General features: G+C 36.3%; 1 protein-coding gene across 6 annotated transcripts in view; it reads left to right on the top strand.

Moving 5' to 3' along the window:
- WWP1 (WW domain containing E3 ubiquitin protein ligase 1) overlaps positions 1–16,244 on the top strand; it is a 108,436-nt gene that overhangs the window by 82,348 nt on the left and 9,844 nt on the right. For 4 of the 6 annotated variants that reach the window (XM_082363412.1, XM_082363411.1, XM_082363409.1 and 1 more), the window contains 5 exons: positions 2,274–2,362; positions 6,391–6,550; positions 10,109–10,242; positions 10,334–10,474; positions 11,198–11,318. In XM_082363412.1, coding sequence (XP_082219538.1) covers positions 2,274–2,362; positions 6,391–6,550; positions 10,109–10,242; positions 10,334–10,474; positions 11,198–11,318 — 645 coding nt within the window. The remainder of the gene's footprint in view (positions 1–2,273; positions 2,363–6,390; positions 6,551–10,108; positions 10,243–10,333; positions 10,475–11,197; positions 11,319–16,244) is intronic. The other 2 variants (XM_082363414.1, XM_082363413.1) reach the window with 1 other exon arrangement.

Below are 16,244 nucleotides of genomic sequence, written 5' to 3'. Positions count from 1 at the left end.
ATTTTTTTTAACAATAAAGTATTTTTAAATTAAGGTATGTACATTGTCTTTTTAGACAAAATGCTATTGCACAGTTAATAGACTATAATACAGTGTAAACATGACTTTTATATGCACTGGGAAACCAAAAAATTCTTGTAGATTGAGTTATTTTGATATTCTCTTTATTGCAGTGGTCTAGAACCAAACCTGTAATATCTCCAAGGCATGCCTGTATTCATGTAGTGTTTATATTGTATTAGGTATTATAAGTAATTTAGAGATGATTTAAAATATATGGGAAGATATGCATAGGTTGGGCATCCTTATATTTTGGTAACTGTGGGGGTGTCCTGGAACCAGTGTACCTCGGATACTGAGAGAGACTGTACAACTTGAGTCACTGTATTCTGTATATCTAAAGGGAGTTAGGGCTTAGAAATTTTAAACCATTCAGAACACAACTGTAACAATGACTACCACTTACTGAGTGTCCATTACAATAATAGTCATAATAAACCCCATCATGTATTGAGTGACTGCCATATGCTTAGCACTGGCACCTTGGATTTATCATTTCATTTACTTCATCCTCACAACATCCCTTTGAGATAGCTCCTGTTATTATCTCCATTTTGCAGGCACAGGTACCTAGGCTGAGAGACAAAATCATCCTGCCGTGAATTAGATTACTAAAAGAAAGCTTAAAGAGCTTATGGAACAAGTTGACACATTTTGACACTTATTTACTTTTGTAAGACTTTATTAACTCAAACAAAAAAGACATGATAATGCTACTAAACTATTTAAAATTAGATTGCTATAGGTACTGTATTCCATTTAAATGTTCCTCTAATAATCCTAATGTTAATTCTCACCTCCTCTCGGTTTCTGTTTAAGCGTCATGATCTCAGACCTTGTCGGAGCACTCCATTTAAGATGGCAGTTCTCTGCTCACCTCCCTCACAGTGCCATTCTAGCCATTTATGGTACTTCATTCTTATTAACACTTAACACTGCCTGACACACTTCGTTTATCTCCCTTACTAGAATGAAGCTCCAAGAGATCACAACTCTTAAATTTACTGCTGCTGTGCACAGTACCTAGAACAGTGTCTTGCACATAGCAGGTATTAATAAACATTCTGTGCATGAATAAATGAATGTAATAGGTCTGTCTTTCCTGAATCATCTACTGAATAAAGATGAAAAGTCAAAATATTGTCAGTTCTTTTTTTTCTGGTGAGGTCGAGAATTTTTCTTCTCAGTCCTCTCCCGAAGTATTACAATGATGAACTAAAATTCCCTTTGTGTACAGGTACATAGGGACTTTTATGTATACAAGCCAAAATGGAATAACAACTCTCTCAAGTCAGTGATGTTCAAACCCTAGCTTCATTTTAATAGCTGTTGGAGTTTGGACAAGATACTAATATAGCTGTTTATTATCAAAACTTTTTTTGGTTTGAGTTGATAAATTCTTAGCTAGTCCCAAGCTCTGTGTGAACTTTGTTTTAGTAAGTAAGTGCACATCTAAATTCATGGTAGGTTTTACTTTGCTTTGTCCCCTGGCTTGGGGAGAATCGTGCTGTGCAAGACTGAGCCAATGACTTCCTGTGAAGTGGAGGCCTGCTGGTGAGCTATGCCCCAACCCAGACCAGTCTTGGCTTTGGGAAGTAATTCATTTTTATCCAGAAGTAAAGCCTATTTACTAGTAACCTTAGTATAAGCCTTTAAGGATTATAAAAATTTGGTACAGATACTATTTTAAGATATACTTTTTTATGCTTAAATTTATAATCTTATAAATAATTCTTCACAATAGCTGAGTTCCGTTCCTGCTGAGAAATGGAATGTGTGGTATAAGTAGGACCCAGGGCAATAACTTTTGCTTCTCATTAAGTGTTGCTAGTCAAAAAAATTTACAAGTCACCTTTTACAAGATTCTGGTAAAATTTGGAGAGTGACAGAGGAGGGAATATTTTCTAACCTTAAAAACTTTTCTGTGTCAAACTGTTCCTCTCTTGCTACTAACCCAAAGTAGAACTACCATTTAATACCAGAAGAGGGGAAAGAGATTTATGAAAGTGTATCAGAGAAAGCTTAGGAGAGTAAGATACATCTTTGCTAGTTTGTCGAACAAACCAGTTATCTCTTGAGTTAAAAGCATTGTTGTATGAGGTAAGGAAATGTGTAATTTTTGAAAATACAGATGAAATTTAAATAAAATTGTTTTGGAGGAAACTTGTGTTATACATGAGTGATTAAATATCCTTGTTTTTGTTTTTAATTAGATTATGGCATTAAAACCCTATGACTTGAGGAGGCGATTATATGTAATATTTAGAGGAGAAGAAGGACTTGATTATGGTGGTCTAGCAAGGTAAAATAAAAAACATATCTGCTTTGAAATAAGTGTATCTCCATTGTGTGCAGTGGATATATTCTTGAAATGATACATTTTTTCAACAGCAATGCAAAATTATTTTTAAAAACAAAAATTGAAATATTCACATAAGTCTAGTAGTAACCATTATTATTATTATGTTGGTTACCCTGTACATTTTCTCTGCCTATTTGGTTGACCCTTGAAAACATGGGGGTTAGGGATGCCGACCCCTACATTGTCAAAAATCTGCGTACTGCTGTCTCTGCTTCAGAAACAAAGGAGTATGGGATTAATAGATACAAACTACTATACATAAAATAGATATGCAACAAGGATTTACTGTATAGCACAGGAAATTATATTCAGTATCTTGTACAAACCTATAATGGAATATAGTCTGAAAAAAATATAACTGAATCACTTTGCTGTACACCTTAAGCTAACACAATATTGTAAATCAACTATATTTCAATTAAAAACAAAACAAAACAAAGGAATTGATAAGTGACTCACCCAAGGGCAGGAAGCTGAAGCAGTTTGGATAGAATCTGGACTCGAACCCTAGTTCTTTTGATTCCACACACTGTTATCTCTAATTGAACACAAACTTTTCCCCACACTTAGTTAATTTAAAGATTTGTAAAATGAAAATACAGGTACTATGTTTATTGAAAACTATCCACATATAAGGGGACCTACAAAGTTCAAAGCATGTTTTTCAAGGGTCAACTGTATATAAATTTGAATATATGTGTGATGTCATACATATTTGCTGTTTTTTTAAACAGAATTGATCATACAGTATGCACAATATAGCAGCTTGATTTTGTTATTTTGTATATCATAGACATCTTTCCATATCACATATAGAGCTAATAGTAATGGTTGCACAGTACTCCGTTGACTGGAGATAGCATAATTAATGGATCAGCATCCATAAGGTTGTTTCTTATTCTTTGCTATTATATCAGTTTATGCTGGTTTTATGTTTGTGTTTTTAATCCAGTTTGAGTCCTTTTGAGAATAAAGTTTTCCACATTCACTAAGTATATTGTTAACAGGCACTTGTGAAGCAATAAGAATGGGCAATCCTTTTTATTTAATTTTTTCCCCTCAGTTGCTTTGCCCAAACCTAATTTGACAGCAATTTATTTTTTAGTAAAACACTTGCATTAAATATTTGCAAAGTATTAAACTTTTCATAGAAACAATTCTCTTTTTGAACTCATATTTCACAGGTGTACAGAATTACATAATCACAATTTTAGTACAGCTGGCTTTTAAAAAAGATATGGGACTCGGTACAACTGGTGGAGGTATATATGTGGGATTATCAGAACTGGTTGTATTAACATATTTTCTCATCTAAAACATTATTAAGTTTTTTCAGAAAAGAAACACTACCTGTCACAGTGGATATTCATATCACATCTATTGTGATTTGTCTCAATTTCAGAAATGTTCAGACATTAAAAAGAAAGGTATATCTTAGAAATGAAATACGGTATTATTTTTACAGTGTCTGACTTTATAACAGTCACATTCTTATCTGAACCCTTTTTTACCTTAACTGTTTGGGTTTTATTTTATATTTTGATGGTTTTAATGCAGTCAGTTACTCCACACCATGTTTTTCTTATTCCCAAATTCTTTATTTTGATTCATGTATTGGTTTTGGTTTAGTCAGGAGTTCACAAGGGTGATGTATTCCTGTAGTTTTTCATGCTTGAGAACGTGTTTTCTGTTGCTTTTGTATTTAAACAACAACTTCACTAGATATAAGTTTCTCACACAACACTAGTTCCTCCAGTACTCTGTAGACATTGTTTTCCTGTCTTCTAGTATTGAATGTAAGCACTGTGAAGTGGGAGGCCAGCACCTTGTAGGAAGCTTTTTCCTCTGGGTGCCCACATAGGCCTTTTCTTTGAAGTTCATTAATTTCATTGTTGGTTGTTTTATATCTTTTTTTAGAAACATATTAAGATCTTCCTTAATTTAAGGGAAATTTTCTTCTATTATGTCTTTGAATATTTTTTCTGTTCCATTTGTTCCATTTTTCTTCAGAAACATCAATCATGGGTATGTGGAATCTCCTTTGTCAGTCTTACATGTCTGTCAACTTTTCTCTGATCATTTTTATCTTTGTGCTTTTTCATTTTGTTTGATTTTTCTGAAGCCTATCCTCATGTCACTGTTTGCAGTACTGCCCTACATTTTGCTGCTTCTAATGTGATTTTTCATTGTTAGTGGTTTTACTGTTTTCTTCTATAGGCTCTGCTAGCTCATTTTTCGTCTAATAATTTTTTCAACCTCTTGTAACTCTTTAGTTCATTTGAGAGTATATGGAAGAATATGTTAAAAGGGAACTCTTTGCCTCTTGCTAGTTAGAATTTTTCCTTCTTTTTTCTTACCATTAGAGTATAGGTTAGATGCCATGTTGTAGTAATTCTTTTTTTGAATTTACTCAGTTTTCTCTGGGCTGTTGTTTGCTAAAAGTGATCTGCAACAACTGGGAATTTTATTTCTAGTTTTTGTGTCTAAACACATTCTCACTAGATCTGTTCCGTCCTCTTCCCTGGGTACATGTCTTACTTCTGCCTCATTACAGTGTGAAGTCGACTTGGTTCAGCTACTTATGTTGGGACTGGATTTCGTTTTATAAATTGGTGTTTATCATTTTTCAGTTGATTTAGACTCCCTTCTCTACCCTTCAGTAAGTTTCCAAGATTGTGTTTTAAAAGTTTTAGAAAAACATTTGTAAACAGGCTGCCAGGCCAGATCTAGCCTGCATAGTGATGGCCCCCCATTGTGATTTTAAATTTTTTTACATTATTTAACGACATTAAAGGAAATCACTAGATTTTGCCTGTGAATCAAGATTTCTGGCTTATCTTTAAAATCACTTGCCCCACCTTCTCACATGGCATCAATTGACTGAATCAGAGTAGCTTCTTCCCCTATAGGGTAGCATACACTCTTTTTCACTTCCTGCCCACCACTGCCAAGTTGTCTAATGACTATGATTATATGCCTGGAAGTAATTCTTCCTTAAGACTGATCATAACTTTTATCAGGGATACAATGAGGAATAGGGAGTTGTGGCTAAGTAGAGAATGTCAGCCCATGCAGAGAAGGAAGCCCCTTGTACTCACTTACTGATACCTGTAGACATTTGAGTTTGGAACCCTGCATTAGAAGAAATTGCTGTTGAAGAGAGTATTTGCAAATTGAGTTTATTTTGTAATATAAATTGTTAATCTTTTATCTAGTTGGGTTTTGTATACTGGACTTTTTTAAATGAGGCAAACTAGGTGGTAGTAAGTTAGAGAATGCCTATCACATTTAAAGATTTCATCTTTTAAAATTTTAGTTCCATTTTTAATGCATTGGCAAAAAAAAATTAAAACTGTTCCCTAGCAGCAGTGCTGTGTATCTCAGTATCACCAGCAAATATTTATTAAAACCTATTGCATATAGGTTGTAGGATGCCTATGAGAGTTAAAGATATAAAAAACATATAGAGGTATGGCTTTTGTTTTTGAGGAGCTTACAGTCTGGTGGATGTAGTGGTCAAGTGGGCCAGTCAAGTGCAGAAAAATGACTACTGTTGTGAGGTTGTTACCACAAAGTATTCAGTGACTGAGACACTGAAATACACAGAAAATTGCTTCAAAAAATTGCTAAAGGGGAATTGATCTAAGCTGGACTTGAAAGAGAAAGTGGGATCCCCATAGGCTGAGCTGACGTGGAGGATTCATACACAAACAAAAATATGGCACAGGAAGAAGCACACTATATGTCAGAAACACCAAGTTTATAGTTTGGCAACTCAGGAACTGGTAGGTAACTTGGAATGGAGGGCTATATTGCAGAGAAACTTAAATAGAGGGCTAAGGAATTGGACAGCGGAGTTGTTAAAGGCTGTTGAGCAGAGGTATGATGTATGTATGGATGTATTTAAGATCTGTTTTTAAATTCATACATATGGGTGCTAAAAATAATGTTGACCTATTTTCTTGTAGAGAATGGTTTTTCTTGCTTTCACATGAAGTTTTGAACCCCATGTATTGCTTGTTTGAGTATGCTGGCAAGAACAACTACTGTCTACAGATAAATCCAGCATCAACCATTAATCCAGACCATCTTTCGTACTTCTGTTTCATTGGTCGCTTTATTGCTATGGTGAGTCGTGACTTTCCATTACCTATTTATTTATTTAAACTTTGCTTATTTCAAAAGTATTTTAGAGAGGACTTTATAAAAAATTATATGCATTATCCTTGATTATGTGTGTTGACAAATTTTCTTACCAAGGAAGTTTGCCCAGAGGGTATCAATATATAGTTTATTTTTTGAGTACCTGTGTGAAATCAAGATTATGAATATGAAGATTATTGGTATAGCCACTTGGTCTTTAAAAGTCCTTTCATTTAAGCCTAATTATAGTACGACCACTTTTCTATAACAGGAAAATCTGAGTTGTATAATAATTGAACTCAATTAATGTTTTTGGAATTTTCAGAGCTTTGCAGAAGGTCTTGTGGGACTATGGCCTTCTTAAGAAGTGTTTGTGTTTATTTATTTGCACTTTATTGTCTGTTCATTCACTCAGCAAATATTTATTGAGTGCCTACTGTGGCATCATAGTATGAGAGGGATGAAACCATGAAAAAAAGACACAGTCCCTGTTCTCAGGGATCTAAATTCTGTTAGAGGGAGGCAAAGAATAAATAAGTAGGCACTGAAGGAAAGGCAGTGTTGCTCTTTTATTTAATATGATTAGAGGAGGCCTCTGATGGGTAACACATGAACAAAAATAAGAAGAAAGTAAGGGTTTGAATCATGCAAATATTTTGGAGAACAATATTCTAGGCATAGGGAACAGCAAGAAAAATGGGTCTTGGGTGGAAGTACGTTTTTGAATGAAAAATGTCATAGCTGGAGCAGAGTATCTGAGAGTGAATGTGGTAGGAGATGAGGTTGAGAGGTAGTGTGTGGAATCTTTGGGAAATTCCCTTAAGCGTTTTGAGCAGGGAGTGACATAATCTAAGTAACATAATGTGACTTAGGTTTTATTAAGCTGACTTTCCTGCTTTGTAGAAAGAGACTATAGTTGAGGGCAGAGGAATGCAGGAGGAGAAGCAGGAAGACCACTTGCAGCAACCCAGGTGAGCGGCAGTAGTGGCTTGGACTTGAATGGTATAGCAGCGGAGGTAGTGAGGCGTGCTTTGGATTCTGGATATATTCTGCAGGAGCCAGCAGGGTCTCCTGACCATTTAGATGCAGGGTGTGAGAGGGTGTGAGAGAGAGTCAAGTACGGCACCAAGCTGTCTGCTTGCAGTTGCCATTTCCCAGGACGGCAGGGTTGTGGCAAGAGGACGTGTGGGGTGTGGAGGGAGTCCAGAATTGGAATTCAGCTTGTTTAAGATGCCTGCGGACACTCAAGTGGAGATGTAGAATAGGTAGTTGGATATACAAGGCTGGCCATGAGGGGATATCTAGGTAAGGCGTGTGACCATTTAAAGAATAAGTGGACAGAGAAGATGTTTAAGGACATGTAAATTGGGGAGACAAGAAGGAACCAGCAAAAGAGCTGAGGCAGAGGAGGAGATAGGAGAATCAAATAAGAACGGTTTCCAGAAGACAAAGGAAGAAGGAAGTGTGTTTCAAGAAGGAAGGAAGTGGTCAACTGTGTCCACTGCTGGTAGGCTGAGCAAGATGAGGTCTGAGAAGTAACCGTTTGACTTGGCCAGGTGAATGATATTCAGGGGCAGTGGAGAGGAAAGATTGGAGGGAGTGAAATCAAGAGAGAATGGAAGGAGAAATGGAGACAGCAAATATAAGCAGATCTTTTTAAAGAAGCTTGCTATAAAGGATTATAGAGAAGTTGGGCAGTAACCGGAAGTACGTAAGGAACCAAGAATAGGAGGAGGATAAAACATTTATATGCTGATGATGATAAGTAAGAGAAGAAAGAATTTGAGGAGGTCAACGAGATAGGGAATATGGGAGCAATGACCTTGAATAGGAGAGCAAGGAGGAGATCTGTTTAGTGCACAGAGAAGTAATAGAGAGCGTCTCCATAATAAGAGTACATAGATTCAGATGCTGTTAGTGAGCAGATGTGGTGGAACACACAAAAGTTCTCTTATGATGGCTCTGTTTCCTCAGTGAAATAGAAAGCAAGATCATTAGCTCAGAGAGAGGAGGTACTTGAGGAATGAAATAGTCGTCTAGGAGAGCGGGAGACTGAATGCAGTGGGCTCCCACTTGAGGGCGTTGGTCATGAACCAGTCAGCATGGTTGCATGTTCACTTCTGGCATGTTCCACTGCCCAGGCATAGGCATGGAGTGGGGGGACAGTTGTATGTAGCTAGGCTTTGGATTTTGCCAGAAATACAAAGGTATTGATGTATTGTATTTTTATACCAGGGAGACAGGATTTGAAGGTACAAGCGAGTAACTTTAATGACTGAAGATGGAATCTAAACTGAGTAAGGGGAGAGAGAACTTCACGAGGGGGCTGAGAGAGAGAGTGATAAGGTAACAGGTTCCCTGATTTTTTTAGATCCCAGTGGAGTCAAACGTTGCTGGTGTTACTACTAAGGGCAGTGAGCTGGAAAATTAGGTGTTTGGAACTGAGTTTATGCAGGATTGCAGCTAGCAATCACAGTGTCTAGGGTATGGTGTTGAGAATGTTTAGCTAAGTTAAAGACTAAGATCTTGGAAAGGACTATAACGCCAGGGTAGTAAAAGAATCATCAGTGTAGATGTTGAAATCTTCAAAATGGTGGTGGTCATGTCTAAAAACACAGCATTGAAGGAGTAAAGGGGAGAAACCCGGAGACCTAAGGATGACTGCAGCAAGGAGGCGGGGGGTGGTGAGCCACGAAGGCAGTGGGGTGGCATGGGCTTGAAAGCTGGGGCGGGTTAGGGAGGTGACATTAGTAACGAGAAGCAACACACACCCCATTCCTAGGCCTGGTGACATGAGGGAGGATAGGAGAGAAACAGCCACCCCGCTGAGAGGATTTGAAAGGAAGCAGGGTCCTCAGAAATATGCCAGATTTGTGTTACAACAAGATGCTAAAGGATCTTCAAAGAATGAGTGGAGGATGTGGGGGATTTTGCTAATACGATGGATCATGAGCTTCAGAGGGCAAAACACAGTAGATGGTTTTGAGAGTTTGGGGAGATGAGAGACATGGAATCAGATATCAAAGTGGACAGGCAGATGGTGGTGAGAGTCAAGGTACTGCAGGTCTGGGACTTCCTGCGTTGACTCTTGTGAATAGGAGTGAAGGCATGACGGGGTTAGTCTTGAAGATCTCTTAGGCAACTGTGGGATAAGAAAGCGGGGGTGGGGTCTTTCCAGGTGCATGCACGGGGGCCCTGAGATGCCTTCATTTCTCCATCCAGTGGGGTTAGTGTAATTTGTGAAACATATTAGAAAGAGTGGGGGGTTGATAAAGCTCCATTGTCATCCTCTTTTACAGTTTTGGGTAGGACATGATAGAGCTAAGTGTTTGACCTCAGTTAAAGAGATGCTGTTTTAACTCTGTAAATTTGTTTTTCATACTTAGCATTTTATATAATATTTTAGTTTTCATGCTTTATGCTGATTACTTATTACTTTTTTTGCCTGTAAAGCCTCATGATTTCTCTGTTATCATTGTGCTCTGAATAAGAAAATTGTTACTTTGTAATTTTTTAAATAACATTTTTTGTTTTTCTTGGCAGGCACTTTTTCATGGAAAGTTCATTGATACTGGTTTCTCTTTACCCTTCTACAAGCGTATGCTAAGTAAAAAACTGACTATTAAGGATTTGGAATCTATTGATACTGAATTTTATAATTCCCTTATCTGGATAAGGTTTGAAGATTTATCTTTCAATAAGGTATTTTCATGAAATCAGTTTTACATATTTTGTTAATTAGTGGTTGTATATATTTATATCACCCAGAGACAACAACATTGAAGAATGTGGCTTAGAAATGTACTTTTCTGTTGACATGGAGATTTTGGGAAAAGTTACTTCACATGACCTGAAGTTGGGAGGTTCAAATATCCTGGTGACGGAGGAGAATAAAGATGAATATATTGGGTAAGGTGATTACCTGATTGACCTTAATTTCTATAACTACTAGAGCATGTTAGAACTATCTATACCCTTACCTTTATCCCTTGTTTGCGCCTCTGGGAAGATGTTCCACATTCATTCCCTCTTTCACTTATCCTTTTTAATCATTTTCTCTCTACTCAGTCTTCCTCTCAATTCATAAACATGCTCTGACACCGCTCCAAAATCAAATGTAGTAAAAAAACAAAAAAACCCACCCCAGTTCCCTTGCCTCTGACATACATTTAAGTTCTTCTCAACAGTACCAGTGTTCTTGAAATAAGAGTATGTATGATGACCTTCACTTTCCCACTGCCACCTGCTGTATGCATCCTACCTTTGTCCCGATCAAAAATCAGAGAACATTGGTGCTAAAAAAGGAATTTACAAAGCCCATGCAGCCTCTTCATTTCTAGATGAGGAGACAGAGGTGCTCTGTTCGATCGTAGCAAAACCAAGTCTGGAGCCACACCTGCCTAAGCACTCTAACGCTCATTTCCTATTCCATCTCACTTTCCCTTTTTAACTTACTCTTACTAGTGCTCACAACTTCTGTTTTGAAACTGTGTTCTCTTGAATTCTACGATTCATACAGCATACTGATTTTCTTCACTTTCTTTTTTAATGATGGTTAAGAAGTACTCTGTGTTTTTAGCCTTTTACCTCACATACAAATTACCTGTTTTTAAATACCATCTTTATTTTCAGTTTAATGACAGAGTGGCGTTTTTCTCGAGGAGTACAAGAACAGACCAAAGCTTTCCTGGATGGTTTTAATGAGGTTGTTCCCCTTCAGTGGCTGCAGTACTTTGATGAAAAAGAATTGGAGGTTAGGATCTTTTATTATGCTATTATAGGGAATGTTAATGGGAGGAGGAACTGTTGTTACACTTTTACAAAAGAATGTCCACAGGTTTTAAAATCCTGTGGCACAACCTTCAATTCTCTCTCATTCATCCAAATGTTCAGGGGGTACTAAAATCCCAGCATTGGCTAAGGGTCTTAAGTTCTCCAAAATGTGCTGATGTCATGAGCACAGAATCATCAATCAATGCCAACTGTTAGGGCTCCTAAAGAGTGAGTGCAACCTTATTAATAATTTGGGGAACTCCTGGTTTAGTAGTGAGTTACCCCAAAGATTAGATTTCTAAGTCATGAGTTCTTAGTGGTCTTAACTGTACTTTAGAATTGTTAGAAGTACAATATATCAGAAATGCTTTTTTTCTTTCTTTTCTTTTCTTTCCTTTTCTTTTTGTTTTGGTGATAAAATACACACAACATAAAATTTACCATCTTGAATGTTTTTAAGTGTACAGTTCAGTAATGTTAAGTATATTCACAGTATTGTGCAACCAATCTCCAGAACTTTTTCATTTTGCAAAACTGAAACTCTGTACTTATTAAACAACTCCCCATTTCCCCTTCCTCCCCAGCCCCAGGCAACTACCATTTTACTTCCTGTTTTGGAGTTTGACTAACTCTTGTTACCTCATATAAGTGAAATCATACAGTATTTGTCTTATTGTGACTGGCTTATTTCAGTTACCATAATGTCCTCATGGTTCATCCATATTGTAGCATATGTAAGAATTTCTGTCCTTTTTAAGACTGAATAATATCCCATTGTACATATATACCACATTTTGTTTATCCATTCATCAGTCAATGGATCTTTTGGGTTGCTTCCACCTTTTGGCTATTGTGAATAATGCTGCTATGAACATGGGTGTACAAATATCACTTTGAGACCCTGCTTTCAGTTCTTTTGAATATATACCCAGGAGTGGGATTGCTGGATCATATGGTAATTCTCTAGTTAACTTTTTGAGGAACTGCCACACTGTTTTCCATAGCGGCAGCACCATTTTACATTCCCACCAAAAGTATGTGAGGCTTCCAACTTTTCCACATCTTTGCCTATACTTGTTATTTTCTGTTTTTGTTTTTAATAATAGCCATTCTAATGGATGTGAGGTGATAGCTCACTGTGGTTTTGATTTGTATTTCCCTAATGATTAGTTATTGTGAATTCTCCAAGTCTTCTCCACATAGATTAGAACACAGGCAGGGCGTTAGGAAGGTGTTTGCATTTCCCCCCACCTCCTTTGGGGGGCAGTATTTTAACTTCAGCCATCTTTGGTTCTCTATTAAGAAACTTGGTTTGTTCGTGTAATCAAATGTGCATATGAAAAATTAGCATTTTAGATTTTATACAGTAATATCCCTATGTAGGAATTAGCCTTCTAGAAACTCTGACGTGGGAAGTATATGAAAATCAGGACTCTGAGCCTGAATTACTTGTAGACTCTGTAAACCTGGTTAACATCTCTTAATAGCTTGCTTACACAAATTAGCAGAAATGCATTAGTAGAATGGAAGATACTTTTTAGAGTAGTATTAATCATATTTTAAATCACCGACTTCATTAAGAATCTGAAGAAAATTAAACAACTCTGTATACTCGAAATGCATATACCTAAAATATTCCATACCCCTGATTAAGAACTCCTGCTTTAGAGGCCCACTCAGTGAAAGAGGGATGTTACGGCAAGAGCCTGACATTAGAGCTGAGATGAAACTGAAACAGTAAATCGAGAAGGATATTAATAGGTGCATACTTTATATCACCCTTGGCAGCATTTACAGTCTTTACATAGAGCCTTGTGAAATACTTTGGCCATATGATAATTTCCTTACACAGAGAAGGAGACTAAAGCCCTTATTGATTACTGATTTACCTTTAGCTCATAGTACAGAGCTGTGAGAAAATGGACATTTGTGTTGTTTTGTTTTGCTTTGCCTTGACTTTTCTCCTCTTATTCTTCTACTCCCATTCATTATCTCTCTTAACCATGAATAATACCACAATAAGGGATATTCACACCATTATCCAAAATAATGGTTATTCATAGTCATGCCATGCCCCTTTTTACAGGTTAAAATCTGTTTTAACTTTAAGAAGATAAAACAGTCATTCTTTATTAAAAAACTCTCATCACACTAGGAATAGAAGGCAACTTTCTCAGTTTGATAAAGGGCATCAACAAAAAAGATAAACCCTAAAACATCATTCTTAATGGTGATACCTTGAATATTTCTCATTGAGATTGGGAACAAGGCAAAGATGTCCACTCTCACCACTTTTGTTCTACATTGTACCAGATTCCTGAGCCAATGCAGTAAGGCAAAAAGTAGACGCAAAAAGCAAAAAAGATTGAAAAGAAGTAAAACTGCCTTTATTCACAGATGATAACATGATTGTTGACTTAGAAAATCCTAAGGGGCCTACCAAAAAACTACTAGAAATAATAGTGAATTTAATAAGACTGTAGGGTACAAGGTCAGTGATTTTAAAAATCATTTGTATATCTTCTATATGCTAGCAGCAAACAGAAATTGAAATTTCAAAGTTTCATTTACTAAAGCATCAAAAAAATGAGCAAATTTAGCCAAAGGCCTGTAGGAACTCTACACTAAAAACTTAAAACATTGCTCAGAAAAATTAAAGAAGACTTTAGTAAGTGGAGAGATATACCATGTTATGTATTAGAAGACTCAATATTGTAAATATGTCAGTTTTCTGTAAATTGAGCTGTATATTCAATGCAATCCCAGTCAATATCCCAGCAGAATTCTCTATAGAGATTGACAGGCTAGTTCTAAAATTACAAGGAAATGCAAAGGGTCTAGATTAGCCAAAACAATTTTGAAAAAGGACAAGCTTGTAGGATGTTAACTACCTGATTTCAAGAATTATTATAAAGCCATAGTAATTAAGATAGTGTGGTATTTGTGCAAGGATAGACAAAGAGATCAGTGAACACTTAGAGAGTCCAGAAGTAGACCCACATGTATATTGTCGATTGGTTTTCATCAAAAGTAATATAGTTTGATGGAGAAAGGGAAAGTCTTTTAAACAAGTGATGCTGGATCAACTTGATATTCATATGGAAGAAAATTAATCTTAACCCCTACTTCAGCTCATAAACAAAGATTAATTTAAAATAAATCATAAATATAAATATGAAAGCTAAAAAGAAAACATAGAAAAATCTTAGTGTAGACAGAAGTGTCTTAGGAAGAACACAGTAAAGCAGTAGACCACACACACCCACAAAGGATGTTGGACTTCATCAAAACTAAAAACTTCCTGTCAAAATACACTGTTAAGTAAATGAAAAGGCAACCTACACACTGAGAGAAACTATTGAGACAATGGTCTTGTATCCAGAATATATTAAAAACTTGTAACTCAGTAAAAAGACAATTTTTTTAAAGTGAGTAAAGACTCACTTTACAAAAGAAGCTGTGTATTTTTTTAAATAAATTTATTTATTTTATTTATTTTTGGCTGTGTTGGGTCTTCGTTGCCGTGTGTGGGCTTTCTCTAGTTGCGGCGAGCGGGGGCTGGGCTACTCTTCGTTGCAGTGCGCAGGCTTCTCATTGCAGTGGTTTCTCTTGTTGTGGAGCACGGGCTCTAGAGCGCAGACTCAGTAATTGTGGCGCACAGGTTTAGTTGCTCCGTGGCACGTGGGATCTTACCAGACCAGAGCTCGAACCCGTGTCCCCTGCATTGGCAGGCGGATTCTTAACCACTGCACCACCAGGGAAGCCCAAGAAGCTATACTGATGGCACGTAAACATTCGATGCTCACTAGTCATTGGGGAATTGCAAATTCAAACTAAATGAATTACCACTTTGGGATACTGTTGGTAGTTTCTTACAGTGTTAAACATACATCAGCTTTATGCCCTAGCAGTTCCACTAGTAGGTGTTTACTCATGTGGAAACGAAATATATTTTCACACAAAGATTTTTCCATAAGTGTTCATCACAACTTTATTCATCAAAATCAAAAATTTGAAGTGACCTAAATGTCCATCAACAAGGGAATGGATAAATAAATTGTTGTATATTTATATAATGAAATACCACTCAGCAATATGAAAGAAGTACTGGTACCCACAACAACGTGGATGAATCTCATAAACATTGTGCTAAGCGGGAAAAGAAAACAGAAAAGAGGGGGGATATGTTTAGTATTGTCTCATATTCTCAAAAATCTAGTCTGTGGTGAAATCGTTGATCACCTAGAGCCAAAGATAAGGATGGTGGTTTTAACTGCGACAAGGGACACAATGGAAATATTCTACCTCTTGATTATGGTAGTGGTTACACAGGTGTGTACATCTATCAAAGCATCTAACTCTGTACTTAAAATATGCACATTTTATTGTATGTAAATTATAGATCATAGTTGACTTATGAGAAATAAATTAAGTATTATACTTTTTATTTTATTATGCCAAAAATAGTTTTCATCCCATATATAATAAATTGGAGTTATTTGAAAATTTCACGTATGTAGAATATTTTATTCCCAAAGCCTGGATAGATGAATAACAAGAGGTTAGTGTATTTTTAATTTTAAATAGATAAGGTAGCATAGATTTATAAAAAAGAACTAGAAATTTATGTTTGAAACTTATTTGTAATTTTTATATCTAATTTGGGATATATTTATAGTAAAAGAGATTGTTTTGGCACACAGCTGATGTTTTTCTTGATGAATAGTTACTTTAAATGTTTTCAGTTTAAGTTCAGTAAACATGGGTAAGATAAAGTACCATAGAATTCTGCATGTTAAATTGCCACAAATTTTGTTGGATTAGCTTACTGTGACCTTTATTTGATGTACACATAGCTGTTTACATAATTATGCATGTGCATAGCTGGACATTAGCAGATTTCAGT

Source organism: Balaenoptera borealis (genome assembly GCF_965194805.1).
Source record: "Balaenoptera borealis genome assembly, chromosome: 17".
Classification (NCBI taxonomy): Eukaryota; Metazoa; Chordata; class Mammalia; order Artiodactyla; family Balaenopteridae; genus Balaenoptera; species Balaenoptera borealis.
This window is presented reverse-complemented; position numbering and strand designations above follow the sequence as displayed.